This window comes from Rattus norvegicus, chromosome 17 (genome assembly GCF_021556685.1).
Source record: "Rattus norvegicus strain SHRSP/BbbUtx chromosome 17, alternate assembly SHRSP_T2T, whole genome shotgun sequence".
In the NCBI taxonomy this organism is placed as follows: domain Eukaryota; kingdom Metazoa; phylum Chordata; class Mammalia; order Rodentia; family Muridae; genus Rattus; species Rattus norvegicus.
In genome coordinates this window covers 64,542,412-64,563,701 of record NC_141550.1, presented here as the reverse complement: position 1 = coordinate 64,563,701, position 21,290 = coordinate 64,542,412, and the positions used below count along the sequence as shown (strand labels likewise).

The following is a 21,290-nucleotide window of genomic DNA, read 5'->3' as shown; positions in this document are numbered from 1 at the left end:
GCTTCACAGGGATAAGATCAAATACTCTAATAATAACCAAAATCAAATCAGCCAGTTGCTATTTAATGATCCAATAATGTCAAAGGGGAAAAATTATCCCAGCTTTAAGTACCCAGAACATCGTGAGCCTAGTTACCAAGGCGGGCTATGAGCGTCATCAGGGTAGGAGAGTAAATCCTGAACTGAAGGCTCATGGGGACAGTGTCATGACAGAGACACTGAACCGTTCACTATGGTAATACAGAGTAGTTCCCTACAAATAAGTAAATAATCTGCTCCCAGGCCAAACATCATGTAAGAGAAATCTGCACATTAGAGTTGAGAACATAAAAGGACTTGTGTGTGTGCAACAGAGAAAGAAGAATGTCCCTTACCTGTCTGCAGAGTTATCTCCTCGGCGGCTTTTCTGGCCACGTCTGCGGAGCATTTGTTCATCCGGTAGGCCTAACATATCAACCACTGGTTAGTCTGTCCTGCTTCTCTTCCGCCCAGGACGGGATCTGTAACTGACTGACTCTTATCTGAACTCACCAAGGCACTGGAGTAAGAACTAAGGAGGGCTGGGTGAAACCATAATCTGTAAGGCTGATATCTGGACATCCAGCAGGTCAAATAAGCTGATCCAGCCAAATAGTCTACAGATTAATAAAATATGCTAACCCAGTGATAGTAGCCTATAATCCTATCACTGGTGAAGTTGAGACTGAATTCAAATCCTGCCAAGGCTATAAAAGGAGTCTCTCTCGAAAAAGAGAGAAAGAGAAGGAGGGAGAGAGAGTACTCTACCGGGAAAAACACCAACATCTAAGGTGTTTCATCCTGTCTCAGCCGAGCAGCTGGCAGCGCCCAAGGTAACTCTCCCTGGCCCAGATTTTCTCACTGGACAATGGTGGGGAAAAGCAGTTCTGAACTTTCTGAAGTTTATTAACACCTTGAAAATTCTGCTGGGTGGTGGTGCACAACTTTAATCCCAGCACCAGAGAGACAGAGGCAGGTAGATCTCTGAGTTTGAGGTCAGCTTGTTCTACAGAGCGAGTTCCAAAATAGCCAGAGCTACACAGGGAAACCCAGCCTTGGAGAGACTGACCAGTTAAAGCACTGGATGCTCTTCCAGAGGACCTGAGTTCAATTCCCAGCACCCACATGGTAGCTTTTATCACCTGTTAACTGAGTTCCAGGAGAACTGATACTGTCGTCTGGCCCCACGGGCACCAAGCACACTCATGAATGCACAGACATATATTCAAGCAAAACATTAAGCAAATAAAAATGAATAATTTTTTTCATCTGAGTAAGGGCCGTGGACTTCTCTCTGGGAAAAAGCAAGCAAGTAGGTACATACATGTAAAGCAGCTTACAACAAGTAAAGGACCCGTCAGGCATGTGCTCCTAGATCTGTGATCTGTGCCGTCTCCTTTAACTGCCTTGGCTCCTCAGATTATGCAATTAGCAAACCAGGATATCTAAACGGGCTTGGTGCACTGCGAATCATGGCTCATCTAATTGCCCACTTCTGTACTGCAACAGCCACAGCCATTGACTTACATGTGCAAGTCGCTCAGTCAGTTATGCTGCTTTACCAAAGAACACACTGCTGTGTGACTCTTACTGTGCAAAATGAATAGACTACCACCCTCATAAGCACCATGATCCTGACGGGATTAAACTGGCTGCCTCTTGGGGGTTTTGTCACTACCAATCTCCAATGCAGCAAATACTAATATGCATTTTAGACATGAAAGTCTCACCAAGTGTTCGAGGCCATAGTCAGCCTGGGCGATACTAGTGCTGCTGAAAGTGTTTGTTTCAATGATGTCTGCTCCAGCCAGCAAGTATTCCTGCAATAAAAGACAGGAAGTCAGCTGTCCTGAACTTAGAGTCCCTGGCCCCAACAAGCAATCACATTTTAACCAACATTTAAAACAATACACTCAAGATTAGAGATGTGAGCAGGTACAAAGATCTCAAGGAAAGGCATGTGTTGTTATATATAAGCACAGAACACAATTCAGACACCAGGCTGGCCTTGAACTCAGAGATGCTGCTGAGATTAAAGGCCTGCACCACCACGCCCAACTTGTTGCCATTTTTAAGGGGGAAAATATAAATAGATATTTCAAAGGGCAGTGGGTGGGCAGTAACAAGAATCCTGCCTATCAAGTTCCATAAATTTTCTGAGTACCAGCCTCCTCATCCAAAGTATTAAAGCCATTTTCTGCCTACAGTAAGTCTACATAATATCAGCCAGCACTTCAAGTGTCTGGCACACCCTGGACACTCAGAAGACACCAACTCTGTTCCCTTTCTCTCTCTCTCTCTCTCTCTCTCTCTCTCTCTCTCTCTCTCTCTCTCACACACACACACATACACACACACGTGCACGCACATGCACACACACGCACATGCACACACACACGCACACACACATACACACATGCGTGCACATGCACACACACGTGCGCGCACATGCACACACACGCGCGCACACGCACACACATACACACACGTGCACGCACACACACACACGCACGCACACATACACACACATGCGCGCACATGCACACACACACGTGCACACACACGCACACGCGCACATGCACACACACACGTGCACGCACACACACACGTGCACACACACGCACATGCACACACACGTGCACGCACATGCACACACACGTGCACGCACACACACACGTGCACACACACACGCACATGCTCACACACACATGTGCACGCACATGCACACACACACACGCACACACACGCGCACATACACACACATGCACACACACGCGTGCACATGCACACACATACGCACACGCACACACATACACACACACGTGCACGCACACACACACACGCACATGCACACACACACACATACACACACGTGCACGCACATGCACACACACGCACGCATGCACACGCACGCATGCACACACACACGCACACACACACATACACACATGCGCGCACATACACACACACACGTGCACGCACATGCACACACACACGCACACACACACATACACACACACGTGCACACACACACGCACATGCACACACACACGTGCACGCACATGCACACACACACACGCACACACACATACACACACACGTGCGCGCACATACACACACACGTGCGCGCACATGCACACACACACACGCACGCACACACACACGCACATGCACACACACACGTGCACACGTGCACACACACAGACGCGCGCACACACACGTGCACACACACACGCGCACATGCACACACACACACGCACACACACACACGCACACACACACGCACGCACACACGCACGCGCACACACACACACACACACACACACACCGGATCACTGAGACGACATCCTACCATTCTGTTGTTTAAAGCCTGCCTTCCTTGTTTCTCTGTCTGGATAACATCTCCATCTCCATCTGACTCACAGCCTGGACTCCTTTGATTTCTAATAGTCAACAAACTCAGTCTTCCCTAAGCTGATGAATACAATGTTTACAGACCTAAAAATGAAAACCAACATGAGCCCATTTATAATACAGTCATCAAAAAGGAGATAACTAATGCAACTTTATTATATGTCATACGACACTGAAAAGGCCACTGTATGTTTCTATGACATGGAGAGGCCATCCAAAGCACCACTGAACAAGAGAACACAAGTGTAAAGCATATTGCTACAGTCTGGATGTAAAATGTACTTAGATTCATGCTCAAAGACTTGGTCCCAACTGATAGCACTTTCAAGAGGTTGTAGAAGCCTTGGGAAGTAGGCCAAGCAGGAGGAAGAAATCTCCCTCTGCTCCCTAATGAGCACAATGTCACAGGATCAATGACATACGGCAAGCAACTGCTATTGTGCCTTTTGCCACAATAAACTGTGCCTTCTCTATGAGCCAAAATAACTTTTTATTTCTGTCAGCTATTTTAGCAGAAGTGACAAAAGTAACTTAAACATATAACCATTAAATTTAAAGCATACATATTCTACTCACTTATATGCAGTATAAAATGTGCAATAAAAAAAAAATTAGGGCCAGGCAGTAGTCCTAATTCCTACACTTGGGAGGCAGAGGCAGGAGGATCTCTGTGAGTTTGAGGCCAGCCTGGTCTACAGAGCAAGTTCCAGGACAGTCAGGGTTACACAGATAAACCCTGTCTCAGAGAAAAAAAAAAGAAGATAAGCACCAACCGATGGTATTTATCTGAGAAAGATAACAATTTATAGCAATAGTCAAATAGGATTTATTCTTACACGTAAAAAGCAAAAGGTGGGGGCTGGAGAGATGGTTCTAAGGCTAAGAGCTGGCTGCTCTTCTAAGGAGCATGCCTTTATTCCCAGCATTCCTATGGTGGCTCACAGCCATATGTGACTACAGTCCCAGAGGATCAGACATCTTCTACAGGCTCCACAGGTACTAGACATCCATGCATGCAGTATAGACATACATGGACCCAAATCATACATAAACTTCAATTATATATGTTTTATAAAACATATAATGTATACATTATATACTTACAATCTATTAATATATTAATTTATATATAGTATGTGTGTGTATGTGTGTGTTAAAAAACAAAACAAATTTAAGGGTACCTCCTAAAGTCATATTAAAATTTAACATATGAATCTTGGCAGTGAGAGACCTTAGCATACCCCACTAGAAGAAACAAATCTGCTTTCTTTTGCTGCACCCTACCATACAATGGAAAGAAATGCCCATGATAAGCAAAAGAGGGCCCTCAGCAAACACCAGATTAATGGCATCTCAATGATGTGCTTTCCCACTGTTGTGAACCATAAGAAATAAAATGCTGGGGCCTGAAGAAAGGGCTCGATCGTTAAAGAGTACTGGGTCCTCTTCCAGGAGACAAGGGTTTGATTCTCAATACCCACACATCAGTTCACAACCATTTGAAATTCCAGTTCCAGAGGGTCTGACACCTGCTTTTGGCTTCCCTGGGCACCAGACACACACATGATGCACATACAAACATATAGTCAAAACCCATATATATTAAATAACATTATACAATGCTTACATACAGTCAAAAAACCCACACATAGGGGGTTAGAGAAATGGCTCAGCGGCTAAGAGCACTGGCTGCTCTTCTAAAGGTCCTGAGTTCAATTCCCAGCACCACATGGTGGCTCACAACCATCGGTAATGGAATCCAATGCCCTCTTCTGATACAGCTACAGTGTATTCACATATGTACAATAAACAAATAAATCCTTAAAAAATAAAAAAACCCACACATAGATGGATGGATGGATGGATGGATGGATGGGTGGATGGGTGGATGGGTGGATGGATGGATGGATGGGTGGATGGATGGATGGATGGATGGATGGGTGGGTGGGTGGATGGGTGGATGGGTGGATGGATGGATGGATGGGTGGATGGGTGGATGGATGGATGGATGGATGGACGGATGACAGACAGACAAACAGAAATGTTGTTTGAGCCACCCAATCTGAGAATTTTTATAGCAGCACAAACTAAGACCCACCCAATATCTCTTAACAAGTTATTAATAGACAAACATGGAACTTCTAATTTATTCCACAATTTATGGTTTTTCAAAAAAAGTTTAAATGCTTAACCACCAAAAACCAAACAAACAATAAACAAAACACCCTGTCTTTATCATCTGCTTACCCCAAGTGTCCAACACAGTGGACACTTTTTTTTTTTTTTTTTTTTTTTTTTTTTGGTTCTTTTTTTCGGAGCTGGGGACCGAACCCAGGGCCTTGCGCTTCCTAGGCAAGCGCTCTACCACTGAGCTAAATCCCCAACTCCACAGTGGACACTTTTACTTGTAACTTTTACTTGGTTTTCAAATAAATCACCAGCTTTTCAAATACATCACGTCCTTTCTTCATGTTCTCTAGAGCAAAGGCCACAGCAGTCTGAGACTGACACATGAAATAACTTGCTCAAACGTTTAAGGGCCTGGAAATAACTCACCTTATGAATCTGGTAAATAACATCAGGCTGAGTTATACTCAAGATGTCATTGTTGCCTTTCAGTGGCCTGCTGTGGTCTTTAAACTCTTGACCTTGGAAATTTTCTTCGCTTAGTTTGTACCGCTGGATCATGGTCCCCATCCCGCCATCTAGCACCATAATCCTCTTCCGAAGAATGGCTTCAATCTCATCCTGCAGGGTTTTCTTCATCTCTCCTTTAAAGAAAGTAAAAACTGATTTTAAAGAATGAAAGAAGCTATGTTGGGCATTTTGTGGTGGTTTGCCCTGGAGTTATCTGTATTTTGATGCTAATTCCACTGCCCCAAGGACAATCACATACTCAGGACACAGGTGACTTCACCAGAACCTTCTCTCCATTGAATTTGTAAAATACAGGTGAGAGGCAGGTACAGGATAGAAGGAGGCCTGTCACTGGATGAGATGGAAGGATGGGCGGGAGAGAAGTTTGGAGGAAGAGGAGGAGACTTGAAGGAAGAGGGGAAGAGACAGCAGTGGGAATGAGAAGAGCCAAGGGACAACAATGGAGACTGATGTTAAGGTTCCCCTCTGTGTTATTAATGTTCTTTTTTTTTTTAAAGATTTATTATATATAAGTACACTGTAGCTGTCTTCAGACACACCAGAAAAGGGTATCGGATCCCATTACAGATGGTTGTGAGCCACCATGTGGTTGCTGGGATTTGAACTCAGGTCCTCTGGAAGAGCAGTTGGTGCTCTTAACCGCTGAGCCATCTCTCCAGGCCGTTATTAATGTTCTTAAGGGATGGATGGTACTGGGCTTTGTATGTTTAGGTGGGCAATTATATCTTATCAATTGGGCCCAAGGTTATTGTGCTGTATGTTCTTTTATGTGACGGTTTGAGTGTAGGAAAGTGTGCGGAGACACTGGGCACCACCACGGAGTTGGGTTATGTTTCCACCAAGATATCTAGCAGATATCTTGGGGTACCGCGGTGTCGGGGGGATAAAAGACACCATACTTTTTCTACTTTTTATATTTTTACAACGACAGGATTTACGTAAGGGTAGACAGTGCATGGTGTGTAAGACCTGAGTCTGACCTCCAACACCACAAGAGGAAAAAGAAAGAGGCAGAGCCCATAACTCACAGCACGGAGCTCATGAAAGAGGTAAGGACAAGGATCGGAACACTGCTGGCAAAAAACGATGATACATCTCTATACAATCAATTGTCTTACATACCACAAAGCACAGATGAATCCCCAGACAAAAGTGAAGCAGGCTTAGCGAGTTCTGTCTCAGAGTTCAGGAAAAGTCAACAATCGTTTAAGGGGCCTAAGCACTAACTCTTCGGGGCTTTCTTTGTTAACTCTATAAAGCTATTACAGTGGAAAAAGATTGGTAATTCCAACCTGACCTTCGAAGTGTTAGCTTCAACTCTCACTCGTTCACCCACTGCCAGAATCAGTAGCAGTCCTAGCATGGGGATCCTGACTCACCTCTGCTCTAGGAAATAATACCCCCCCCCGCACCTCCAGCTCCCCACCTCTCTGCCTGCTTCCCGAAAAGCTCCCAACTGCATTCTTCTCTACCTTCCGTCCTGCCTTCTCAGAACTACTGGAAGGTCACAAACGAGGCCTCTCTGGCTCATCTTTTCAATCCCTCCAGCGTCTGCTAATTCATCCTTTTCACTCTACAAGTGACCAACCTAACGCAAATGGCTTCTGTTAGAAGCTCCTCAAATTCCTCCTGCAGCTGGGCTATTTCCTTGTCTCTGTACCATGATGATTGAACAGAAAATGTCCCTAAAAGTGTCAGGCACTTGACACTTGGTCCCAGTTGGTTGTGCTGTTGGGGAGGTTTAGGGGCTTTGAGAATACAGTCTCACTCTACTCTCTCTGCTTCCTGTCTGTGGTCAAAATGTAAAATGTATCTTCCAGCTCCTGCAGCCATGATCCTCCCGCCACTTGCTACCATGCTTCCTTCCCCACCATGACAGACTCTTATTATTTCTAGAACACTAAGCCCAAGTAAAGTTTCTGTTAAGTTACCTTCACTATACAGTAGTTGTCACAGCAACAGTAATAATATAGTACCAACAGAGTATATGATCAGCAACATCCCAATACTTCCTGTGGCCCTAATCTACCACTTCCCATCTCCAACATGCAGATTCCTCATCTTCCTGATATGGCTTCCTCTTGTGCCACTCTTCAAAAAATTACTTTCTACAGTAACCAATGACCTATTAGTTACTGAAGATACCAATCAATCTGAGCTGAGGACCAAGCTTCAAACTATCCATACCTGACATTTTCCCCCAGAATACCCAATTATTCAATCTAATTTCCAAAACCAATCTCAATGTATTGGCTCACATCCCTATTTCTGTGACTGACAATGTCCTTCCCAGAAATGTAAACTCCAAGTCTCACTATTATCTGATTTCTCCTCTCCCTGAAAATAACCACCTGCCTACTCAGATCACGAGACCTACCAGTGTGGACTCTAAAGTAAGTCCTACTCAACCCGGCACAGTGGTGCATACCACACAGCACTCAGGAGGCAGAGGCAGGTGGATCTCTGAGTCGGAAGGCACCCTAGTGAACTTCAAGATAGCCAGAGCTCTGTTACACAGGGAAACCCTGTCTTGAACCTCACCCCCAAAAGTCCCAGTGCACTAAGCATACTGACCAGATTTTCCTACTGAGCCTTCTCCTCGGACCAAGGGGATTTACGTTTAAGAGAGGGTTCTGATGGTAATTACGAATGCTGGTCTCTAATGATAATTAGACCAATATAACTGGTTCTTAGTGGGTCAGTGAATGAACATAAAAGGCAGAAACAGGCCCCAAGACCTGACACCATTACTGAAGCTATGGCCATTCACAAAAAGGGACCTACCATGACTGCTCTCCAAATGACCCAAAGAAGCAGCTGAAAGAATCAGATGCAGATATGTGCACCCAACCTATGAGCAGAAGCTGCTGACCCCTTTGGCTGAATTAGGGAAAAGCTGGAGGAAGCTAAGGAGGAGGGCAATCCTGTAGGGGGACCAGAGGTCTCAATTAACCTGGACCCCCAAGATCTCTCAGACACCGGATCACCAACCAGACAGCATACACCAGCTGAGATGAGGCCTACAACACACACACAGCAGAGGACTCCCGGGTCTGGGTTCAGTCAGAGAAGATGCACCTAATCCCCAAGAGATTGGAGGCCCCAGAAGGTTTAGAGGTCTGGTGGGGTGGGTATTGAGGAGGGGGAGAATGCAGTGAGGGAAGTGTGGGGAGAAGGAATGGGATGGGGAACCCTGGGGGGATGGACTGGAGGGGAATCTGGAGTGTATGGATAGATGGATAGATAGATCGATAGATAGGAAAAAGGCAGAAACAATTAACTACTATATTTATGTAAATCTCCATCTTTGCAACAGTTCACTGTATACCATAAAAAACCAAACCCCCACACATACAAATTCTGAAATCTAGAAGGAAATACATAACTACATAGTTATATATGAAAGAGTCTACAGAAGCAAGAGAATCATGAGTAGTAAATACAAATTGATTAAAAGAGTATACACAATAAATAAGTGGGAATTAAAGACAAAACTCTGCAACTTAGGCCCTTGAAAATTTATTGCTAGCTGGGCTTGGTGGTACATTCCGGTAATTCCAACACTGTCAGAAGCAGGAGAATCAGGACTTCAAGGCTATTCTTGCTATATAGTGAGTTCAGAGGCCAGCCTTGGCTACATGAGACTCTTTCTCAAAACAACAACAAAGTACAATTCTACATCATCCATATGTTTATTATCCTTAAAGAGTAAAAATGTACACTTTATCATAAGAGGCCACTGACTCTTCTAGTAGGAGGTTATCTTTTACTAGGTCTAATTATCATTAGAGACCAGCATTCCTAATTACCATCAGAACCCTCTATTAAATGTAAATCCCCTTGGGCCAAGGAAAAGACTCGGTAGGAAATGTACTTACGGTGTAAACCTGAGAGCCGGAGTCTCTACCTCGCTGTGGTGGGAGGAAAGACCAGGTCTCCTGAGACTTTAACCAACAGCTACAAACCAACATACCCGAACCATCCCTCAAACAATAAGTAAAGTTAAAACCAAATCCTCTTAATGATTGTCCTTTCCCTTAGCACACTGTGGGCATTCACTGAAATGTTATTCTTCTGTAAAGAACCCCGCCCTAAAGTTTCTGTGTTCAGTTCATTAGATCTAGAATATTCTGTGTGGTTTACAACTTAATAGAGAAGATTCTATCTGTAATCTTGGTGGAAAAATAGGGACGTGATAACTGCTCTGACTCTAAGTAGAATGGATTCTTGACACATCTTTAAGGGTGAATACAAGAATACAATGTTTCATAGTAACTCCCAGTAGACAATCAGAAATAGCTTTATGTTTAATATCTGTGTACATGTAAGTAAGTGCTATACAGAAAAGAGTCCAAGAACTGTCCTGGTGAATAAGCCCAAGGAGTGAGATCACATTGTATTTTCCCCAGTTTGAGTAGATCCTACAGCCTTGTAGGATAGGGTGTTTTGTTGTTTTAGGTTTTGTTTTTTCTTTTTTCTTTTTTCTTCCTTTTCTTGACTTGCTGCCAATTGTATTCACAGCAAATATCCGAAAGGAAAAATGGACGTAGGACTAACTGGTTATAGCACCCATCAGATGATGAAAGGAACACAAAGTCAGAGGGCACCTGAGAACTACCTAAGACTGGGGATACAGCTCAGGGTAAATAGTTTCCTAGCGTGTACGAAGTCTTACAGCAGATCCCCAGCACTGCAAACAAACAAATGAAAACCAAGCAACTTAAAGAATAAGAAGATATAAGATGATTTGTTCCTGATATGTGCATGTAAGTGACTGCAGTGTCAGGAACACGGCTCCTCTGGAGAGAATGGCCTTCACATGGGTCTGCAAAGGACTCCCCTCTCACAGGACAAAATGGAGTGGAACAAAACATACTTCTCTTGTCTGCACTGTAAGCACTACCTCAACGCTTTCTCAGCAGTTCCCCACTTTGGCTATTTTAATATCTGCCCCACAAGTTCCTTGCAGAACGTCTTTCATTGGTTGGGGGAGGCGGGGCCTCTAATCTCTAGTTTGAACTGATTTGCTACATTTTATAGGCATCTGTTTACATATTATCTCATTTTTGAAATATTTTTTTTCACATTAATTTTTAAAGGGCAGAAGATTTGAGATGCTAACAATTCACTGGCTCCTTTTATACATTCTCCCATTAATCGTTCTTAGCTAAGTTCATAAAAACATGCAAGGAAGAAACCAAGAAATCACTAGAAGCTGCAGTTGAAACTTTCTCATACAAAGGGTCTGAGGTTAGACTCTCTCTCTGACCACTTGCTGGAAGGATTAACTCTTGGCCTTGATTCTCAATAAGTGAGCATTCCACCACCACTGAACCATATCCACAGCTCAGGAAACATCAGCTTTCAGTTCAACCTGGAAGTTCAACAATCTTAGATCTTCCTTAAGACTTGACAATATGATAAAAAATAATGCAGAGAGAAACAAAAAACAAAAGCTGGACATCAGTGACTAAGAGATTTTAGGATGTTAAAACATGGCTGTAATGCCAACACACAGGGGAAAGAAGCAGAAATATTTCTAAACCACAGGTAAGGAGGTAAGAAACCTAGAAATTAATGTTCAACCATGGAGGAAAGTGGAGAAGCAGGGTCAGGTGCAAATGTTCAACCGTTTTCTTCCATTTTTCTGCAAAGGGATCACTCACTATTCAATCTATTCTAAATTTCAGAGGCTTTCTGCTGACAGCAATAGAGATTGCTCTTCCTTTCCTAAAAAGAAAGAAAGAAGCCTGAAGCCCTAAAAGACTATGTCATAGACCTATGAAAAAGAGTGATATTATTTATAGCAACCCTCTTCCTAGGACTACACACCATGCCATAACACAGTCACTGTTCTGTCTTAAAAATAAACAGGATCAAAAATAAATAAATAGAAAGAAAGAAAGAGGGAGAGAGAGACAGACAGACAGACAGACAGACAGACAGTCTCATGTAACCCAGGCTGGTCTTGAACTCATTATGTGGCAGAGAAAAGCCTTAAGCTTAAGATTCTTCTACTTCCGAGTCTAGTTTTACACAGAGCTAGGGATTAAACGAGGGCTTCCTGCCAGCCTGCAGGCACAACCTGATGTCCTTATTACTAATTTTCTCCTTTCTACGTCTTACCTCACACGTCTTACGGGAATCTCTGCCCAAATATTTAAGACACTCAAAACTGAAATTATACTCCCTTTGTGTCTTTTCTCATTGTGGAAGCCGGTGCCACCAATATCAGAATCATTTACGATTACTATTCCACCTCCCATCCCCAGCCCTGGGTACTGGGAATCCGGTCAAGCCAACCGTGGAGTTTGCAAAAGAGTAGAAAAGAAAACTAAAAACCCACGTGGTTCAACTGTCTAGACTGCCTTACTGTCTCCCAGCTTCTGAACTAGTCTCTGGCAGACAGCGATCGGTAAATATTTACTGAATACGGTTACATCATGCAAAACTTTCCAGGAGCCCTGCTGGAAGTTGTTGCTTGTAGTTGCGGCGCTAAAGGCAACGCTCCGGGACCAGACCATGCGCGTGTGGGTGAGGGACGAAAGAGACCCAGCAAGGACCGCCCCCACCACCACCGAAGAGCGGAGGGACCCACAGAACCGCTAGACCTGGGTGGAGGAGTTACCCGGCTGCACCAGCGCAGGCGACACGCCGCCAAACGTCCTCTTCAAGCAAAGAAAGCTTGATCTCCAAAGAATCCTACCGCAGGCGACTCCAGCCAGCGTTTAGTGGCCTGACGAACTGGCTCACGAGATCCCTGAAGCTCCAGAGCAGACACACCGGGCCTCCGGGTACTGCACCTCGGGCACGCGCTTCTTACCTAACTCCCAAGCGCAGAGGTCCGCGTTACTGCCAAGGCCTCAACGTAAGACTAAAGGAGTAGACTACGTAGACACGGCCACAGGCCCCCGCAGGGCCCTTAGCTCTCCGCTCAATCTAGCCTCCCGCAGGAGGGCCCGCCCCCTCCTCGGCATGCGATTGGTCCTCACTAGTTCCTCGCCGCTATGTATAGGCTGTTGGGAGTAACCAATCGCCGGAGGCTTTGCTCCGTGGCCCTATGGGAGATGTAGTCCTGAGTACTGGGTCCCTATGGAGACCGGAGCGTCTCTTCTCTGAGTTCCGGAAATGCCTCCCAAAGGCTGCTCCAAGTTGTAGTAGAAAAATCCATAGTACATACACTCGCACCAGTGGTGCAGTATCAGGCGCCGGGAATCTGAAGTCAGAAAACCGATTGTAGCTTAGTTTTGCTGACACTAAATATCTTGTCTCCCTCACCCACAGACAAGACTAAAATGAAAGTGACTATTAGTTTATAGGCTTGTAATAGGGATTAAAATAAAAACCCGTAGGGGTTGGGGATTTAGCTCAGTGGTAGATTGCTTGCCTAGCAAGTGCAAGGCCCTGGGTTCGGTCCCCAGCTCCGAAATAAATAAATAAATAAATAAAATAAAAACCCGTGAATGTTCGATGGAAATTCTGAGGTACTGTAGATGCTAATGGCCACGCTGATAGTAAACATTGAGTACCTATATGTAAAACGTTGAGATACACACTTGCACAAGTGGGCCAATAAGAACTCTGCATAAATAAATAAGCATTAAAAAAAATAGGAAATGTCCCAAAAGACAGGCAACTAAGTACCTGGGTATTTTCTATGAGACACAGAGACAGGAAGATTTCTGGGTTTCGCTAGCTGCCGGCCTGAACGAAAAACCAGTGAGCTACAGGTTCAGAAAACAATCCTAGGTCAAGAAATAAGGTAGTGAGAAAGGAAGATACAGATGTTCTCCTTTGGGCTCTGCAAGCCAGGGGCTCGTTCATCTCAGCGCACAGACATGCATACAACACACACACACACACACACACACACACACACACACACACACACACACAGTAGCTGGGTCTTAAAGGAAGGGTCAGAGGAAATACATTTAAATACAACATATTTTAATATAGAATTTTAGTATATAGTACAGTTTGGCTTTGAATTGGCCTCCTGTTTATCATCAAGACCTGCAAGACACAGCATCTTTTCCCCCAGTGTTTTAAAAACAAAGGATAGTTCAGTAAGGTGGGTTATGGGTAAAGAGATTAAAAGCAAATGTATCTAGAAGAATAAAAAGATACATAAAGCCAGGAGTGGTGGAACAGGGGTAGTTAGTGGTACAGGCCTATAATCCCAGCATTTAAGAGAATGAGGCAGTAGGCTTATGAGTTCCAGCCTAGCCTGGGCTACATAGCAAGGCTGTGTTCATGGAAGGAAAATGAAGTCTAACATTTCCATGTATTTAATTCCACCACCGTTTTTATTTATTTGATTGGTTTTTCCAATGGTCTCCCATTGTTATCTAAACCATCCTAGAACTGTTTAGTAGCCCAGGCTACCCTCAAACAGGCAATCTGTCTGCCCAGCCTTCTAAGTGTTGGCATTATAGGAATAAGCCACCTACCCCCGACTCAATTAGTAAACTTTAAAGTTATAGCATAGGTTGAAGAGGAAGCTCATCCGTGAAAAGCGCTTGCTGCTCTTGTAGAGGACCAGATATGGTTCCCATTACCCACCTGAAGGCTCACAAGCTTCTGTAACTCAGGTTTCAAGGGATACAGTGCCATCTGCTGGCCTCCTTAGGTACCTGCATGACGTACACACATGCATTCAGGTACACACTCATACACATAACATAAAAAGTAAATCTTTAAAATGTATAAGAATATCTGTAGCATCCTTGTGTAGAAGACGTAAATAGAGTCTTTTTCTCTTTCTATTTATTTTACCAGAGGCCAAAGAAATGAGTTAAGTCTGCTGGAACTGGAGGAACTGGAGGTCATGAGCTGTGGTGGGTGGTAGAAACAAATCAAAGTCGTCTGTAAACCCAGCAAGTGTTCTTAACCATTGAACCATCATTCTAGCCCCTGTGCCATCATCTTTTCTATCAAAGAGAGTTAAGCAAGACAAACTCCATTTTTTATTTGTTTGCTTGCTTGCTTGTTTTTCGAGATAGTCCCATTATATGGCCCTGCTTGGAATGGAACTTGCAATATAGACTGGCATCTAAAACACAGAGATCCACCCTCCTCTGTGTCCTGACTACTAGAATTGAAAGCATGTGCCACCGCACCCAGCTGACAAACTCTTTTTAAAAACTGCACATAAGCTATTTGGCTGGGGGTGGTGGGGAATCAGATTCTTCAAGGGTCTGAGTCTTGAGAAAATTGCTTTCTTCTTACTGAGTAGCTTTAAATTAACCAGGCTCATAAGAATGCTAAGCCACCTTGTGGTAGGAATATAAACCCAGTGAGAACCCACTCCCTGGGTGCGCTTGCTCCCTCAAGTGCAGCTACACACACTTCTACAGAAACAATGCTTTTGCCTGGCTGCCATAGTTTGGATCGTGAGGTAATTTTCTTGAGACTCCAAGCATGTTTTATACACCTTACTAAAGATGGCTATACCTGGGAGGGGAGATATGGAATGGGTTAGGAAAGAATAGGAGGGAGGGAGGGATTATCACCTATCCTTCGAAGTTTGTTGATAAATTTAGTTGGTTAATAAAACAAAGGAAACTTGGGCTGGAGAGATGGCTCAGTGGTTAAGAGCACTGACTGCTCTTCCAGAGGCCCTGAATTCAATTCCCAGCAACCACATGGCAGCTCACAACCATCTGTAATGAGATCTGATGCCCTCTTCTAGTGGGTGGGAAGACAGCTACAATGTGCTTATATATATAATAAATAAATAAATCTTTTAAAAAAAGAAAACTTCATAATTCAAGATGTTTTATGGATTAAAAAGTGAGTATACGACCAATCCAAGGTATGATTGGGGAGGTTATTATTGTAAATACAAGGGAGGTATCTGGAAGAGTCTGAACTGGGTCAAGGGAGGAAAAAGAGGAGGGAGGGGAAGAGAGGGGTCAAGAGAAGACAGGGCTGACCTGGCAGTTTTATAGGAATGAGAAGCACAGGGAAGGGAAGGGAAGGGAAGGGAAGGGAAGGGAAGGGAAGGGAAGGGAAGAGAAGGGAAGGGAAGAGCAGGGAGGGGAAGAGGAGGGAGGGGAAGAGGGAGGGGAAGGGGGAAGGGGAAGGGCAAGGGGAAGGGGGAAAGCCCTTGGCTGGAGAGGTTAGGTTGGGGCATGGAGAGAAGTGATGAGAGGAGCCACAGGTATTGAGTGAGCCTTGTTCTGGGTTTCTTTGAAATCTGACATGTTACAAATACATTGGTTACAGCACAGTGGGGAAACCTCTGCTATCTGCCTCAGAGGGCTATCTGATGGTATTAGACTTTTGATTGATGGAAGCATGTGTTTTGTTAATACAGCCCAAAAGGTTTTTAGCCTTCTAATCACGAGGTATTAAGTCTGACACAGAGGCTGGCTATGAATGACTGTTTAGAAGACTAAAACAGTCCAAGATAAATTTAAGTAGGTGGTGGGCCTGAAACATTCCACACTCTCCACCTTTGCTCAAGTCCTAATGAGTTAATCAGCCTCGACACGGCTTGGTTTAAAGACAAAGCTTCTGAAAGCTGTTGTTCACGACAGTTAATCAGCTTAAATGTCCGAATTAAGAGCAGAACTCGATAGCTGCTAATTCCTCTCACTGTTAGCAATGAGATATAAGGAGGGTCAGGGACAGCACCCTGAATCGGATACTGTCTTATATTAGAGTGAGACCCCGTGTCAAAATAAATGACTAAAAAGTCCAGTTCTGGTACAGATTTTAGTTCTCCTTCACCCTGTTTGATCTGTCCTTTTTTTCCCCCCCAGTGGTGCCTGTCATAGTCTTTATTGCCCTGGTGAAACACCATGACCAAAAGGCAGGTTGGGGAGGAAAGGGTTTATCTGGCTTATTCTTTCACAGCATAGCTCATCACTGAAGAGAAATCAAGACAGGAACTCAAACAGGGCTGGAACCTGGAGGCAGAAGCTGATGTAGAGGTCATAGAGCAATTGCTGCTTGCTAGCTTGCTCGCCCTAGTCTGCTCAGCCTGCTTCCTTCTAGAACCCAGGCTGGCCGGGACCTCCCACAATGGGCGGGGCCCTCTTCCATCAATCACTAACGTAGAAATGCCTTGCAGCAAGATCTCGCGGAGGCACGTTCTCTATTGAGGTTCTCTCAGGTAAGCCTAGTTTGTCAAGTTGACATAACTAGCACAGCCTGTGGCCTGCTGCTGGGTCAGTGCTGTTGCGTTTTATAAAAAGAAAAAAAAAAGCCAGGGATGTGTTTAGTGGAGGCACGGTATGGCGTGGAGGAAGGGGGGTGCCTCTGCAGGCCCATGCTGAGGTATCCCTTCTCCCTGAAGTACCAGCCACAGGACAGTATAGTATAGAATAGAGTTATTTAGGGTTATGGGGAGGGGAGTAGGGACAGAGAAAGACTGGGGCAGGGGTGGGGCATGAGCTCCTGGATCGAGAGAGAGGGGAGAGGAATGGGGAGAGAGGAAGTAGAGGGTAAGGGAGCAAGAGAAGAGAGTGAGGAGGGGCCAGCTGTCGGGCACACCTAGCTATTGCTAGGTAACTGTGGGGCGGAGCCTAGAGGAAATGCCAACAAATGCAAAGTCCTCCTACCCTCTGAAGTCTCGTTCTTTGTCTTCCCTATCCTCAATTCAATTCTTTCTAATTAGGTTCTGACCATTGTACCATTTCAAGGTTCACACTGAGTATTCATAGGGACTTTCTGCCTTCTGTGTAAGATTCTGTGTGACTCTTCTTCCTTCTCTGCTCTTGTCTTGCAAAGGCCCATATGACCCACTTCCTATCCATCTGCCTCCGTGGCTTCCCTTCCAGGAAGTTCCTAGCCATACAAAAGGAGTTACCCATGTGCCTTGATGGCCTCCCAAGCAAGTTTTCTGTTTGTTTTCTCAGTAGAGAGGCCCACACTGCTGTCGTGGGAACTTGCTTTGAAACAGAGACTTACATAGACCCGGAGAGTCTGACTCCCAAGGATGGGTGACCTTGGACTGCTAATCCTCCTGACTCTACCACCCAAGCGCTGGCCTTGCAGGTAGGAGCCTCATGCCTGGCTATGACCAAGCAGTTTTATAATGACAAAGAGACAACACAAAGACCTGGCCTGGGCAGTTGTCCATCTTCCTATTAAGCTCCTCAGTGAGGGCTTTTCTAATTTCTACCAGTGTTGATTGTCAAATGGACTTTCCTCTAAGCCACAGGCCCTCACTTGAGGGTTAAGTAGTATGGCCTGTGGCGTTTATAAAAAACGCAGATGTCTGAGTCATAGTCCAGACAGTCATACTGTGAAACCTGGAAGAACTGGGTTAAATGCATCTAATAAATATGTATCTCCTGGGAATTCCGTACTGACCTGTTGTTTAAACATTCCTCTTAAATCATGTACCACTCAGCCTGAAGTGGGTCAGTTCCAATTCCCCATCACCAGCGTACCACATGCTATAAATGAGATCCCCCATCCTTCCTTTATTTTTCTTTTCGAGGCAGAGTCTCATCCGTGTAACCCAGGCCGTCTAGGAACTCCTTGTGTAGGTAAAGACAACCTAGAGCTTCCGATCCCCCTGCTTTTACCCACACAATACTAGGATTATAGGCAGGGGCCACCAAACTTGGTTTACACACTCCTGCGGGAACACAGGGCTCCATGTATGCTAGGTAAGCACTCTACCAACCATCTCTGACTCTTCACCCCCCCCCCTTTTTTTCTTTATTAACTTGAGTATTTCTTATTTACATTTCGAATGTTATTCCCTTTCCTGGTTTCCGGGCCAACATCCCCCTAGCCCCTCCCCCTCCCCTTCTATATGGCTGTTCCCCTCCTCATCCTCCCCCCATTACCACCCCCCCCCAAGAATCACATTCACTTGGGGTTCAGTCTTGGCAGGATCAAGGGCTTCCCCTTCCACTGGTGCTCTTACTAGGCTATTCATTGCTACCTATGAGGGTCAATCCATGTATAGTCTTTGGGTAGTGGCTTAGTCCCTGGAAGCTCTGGTTGCTTGGCATTGTTGTTCATATGGGGTCCCGAGCCCCATCAAGCTCTTCCAGACCTTTCTCTGATTCCTTCAACGGGGGTCCCGTTCTCAGTTCAGTGGTTTGCTGCTGGTATTCGCCTATGTATTTGCTGTATTCTGGCTGTGTCTCTCAGGAGGGATCTACATCCGGTTCCTGACAGCCTGCACTTCTTTGCTTCATCCATCTTGACTAATTGGATGACTGTATATGTATGGGCCACATGTGGGGCAGGCTCTGAATGGGTGTTCCTTCTGTCTCTGTTTTAATCTTTGCCTCCCTATTCCCTGCCAAGGGTATTCTTGTTCCCCTTTTAAAGAAGCATCTCTTACTCTTTAAGGGAGGCAAATGCAACACCAACTGAATGCTTTCAGAATATGAGAAGTCTGCTTACAGCTAATCAAATTGCCTGCATATCCTTTAAAATGATTTAAAAAAACACTTTGGCAACTTTAACTGATAATTTGTGATCAGAAATAAAACAACTTGTAGGATGGTGGTATAAATATTTTATTGTTTTTCATGGTTTATTCCTCTTCTCACATATCACTAGGTAGTACTGATCCAATCCCTTGCGGGATATTATAGACAGGTCAAAAAATTTTAGAGAGATGGGTTGCCTAGGGCCACCCTGAAACACAAGTTCCTAGTTAAGAGGAATGACTTCCTGGATTCTCCTCCACAGTTCTGGTTAGAGCATAGCACCTGTTTCACATATAATAGTCAAAAGCTCACCCCCTCCCCTCCCCACACCACCCCAAAACACCTGCTATTAAACTCAAAGGCCCAGGTATTTCAGAGACTTTTCAAACTGTCAACTACTTAATAATTATGAAGCAAATTAAGAAAATGGGCCAAGGTGAAAAGTCAGTAAGGTTATCAGCAAACACTGGTAAATGAAAAGAAGAACAAATTTCCAGGCAGAAACTTATCAAACCCAAGGAAACAGACTCAGTTAGACACTTTGTTCCCTTTCCATTCACACTTTAACTGCAATTAGCAATTGTTTTCGTTTGTTTATAGCTCATTTTCTAGTCGTCAAGGACCAACATTTAACAGGTGTTTCTTCTTTATTTACTGCAAGCTGTCTGCATGATGGAAACTCTGGGGGCGGGGGCCAGGGAGGGGGGGTGTGGTGAAGAGGGGTGACGTGTAATATAGGTTTGGACAACAGGAGTGGAAAATTAACACACACTCACCAGGCGAAGACACCAAGCAGGAGCACAGATGATATCCTGTGTCCTTCAGGAGAGCCGGGCTGGACCTAGACACTGCCCCATCCAAGAGGAGAAGGTCTAACTTCTAGTACTATTGACTCCCAGGAGGAAGGCAGCAAAGGAATGCAAAGGGGCCATGGAGGAAAACTTCACCTCCTTTCTCTGAGAATGGCAGCCCTTTACTCCGCATGGGGGAGCTCTACCTAGTGCCCTAGGCTATAGCTTTCTAGTCTCATTGGGAACAGCTATAGCAAGCTCCTTATTAAGTAAGTACAAAGCACTTAGAGCTGTCTTTCTGAAACTTCTATGAAAGGCTCTAGGGGGAAAATGTGGGCATCAGGAAATCAAGAGACAGTAACAGAAACCTCCTTTTTCTTCTTGACTCCACCTCCATCTCTGCCAACTTCTAATCCCAGAAAGATCACCCACCCCCACCCCCAAATCCGACCGTCCACTCCAATACAGTGAAGAGATGACTGAAAACTCCACTTCAAGAACATTAATAAGGGCTAAAGAGATGGCTCAGAAGTTAAGGAGACTAACTGCCCTTTCAGAAGGCCAGAGTTCGGTTCTCGGCATCTGGGTCTGGTAACCTAAAATTGCCTGTGACTCCACTTCCAGAAGATCCAATACCTCTGAGCTTCTCATGTGCCTACACTCGTGTGGATACACATAACCACACAAAAACACACATTTACATAATTAAAATTGATGAACTTAATTATCCAAATATGTTGAGGAAAGCCAACAGGAAGGCTCAGGAAGTAAAGGCACCTGCCACCGAGCCTGACAACCAGAGTTGGATCCCTGGGACTTACATGTGACAGAACCAGCTTCCAGAAGTTGTCCTCTGACCACACACACACACACACACACACACACACACACACACACAATGTTAAGATATAACAACAGAATAAATAAAATAATTTTTAGATTTTAATGAGCCTGACTTGGGGACACACTGTAAGTCTAGCACTTTGGAGGCAGAGGCAGGAGG

At 44.7% G+C, this 21,290-nt stretch overlaps 1 protein-coding gene across 4 annotated transcripts in view; it reads right to left on the bottom strand.

Moving 5' to 3' along the window:
* Positions 1–13,031, bottom strand: part of Mtr (5-methyltetrahydrofolate-homocysteine methyltransferase) — an 88,265-nt gene extending 75,234 nt beyond the window's left edge. For 2 of the 4 annotated variants that reach the window (XM_087591587.1, XM_087591589.1), the window contains exons 1-4: positions 12,914–13,031; positions 5,989–6,203; positions 1,749–1,838; positions 375–444 (exon numbers count right to left, since the gene is read on the bottom strand). In XM_087591587.1, the coding sequence (XP_087447713.1) occupies positions 375–444; positions 1,749–1,838; positions 5,989–6,198 (370 nt within the window). In that variant the 5' untranslated portion in view covers positions 6,199–6,203; positions 12,914–13,031. 4 annotated transcript variants of the gene reach the window in all.
* Between the last annotated feature and the right edge of the window lie 8,259 nt (positions 13,032–21,290).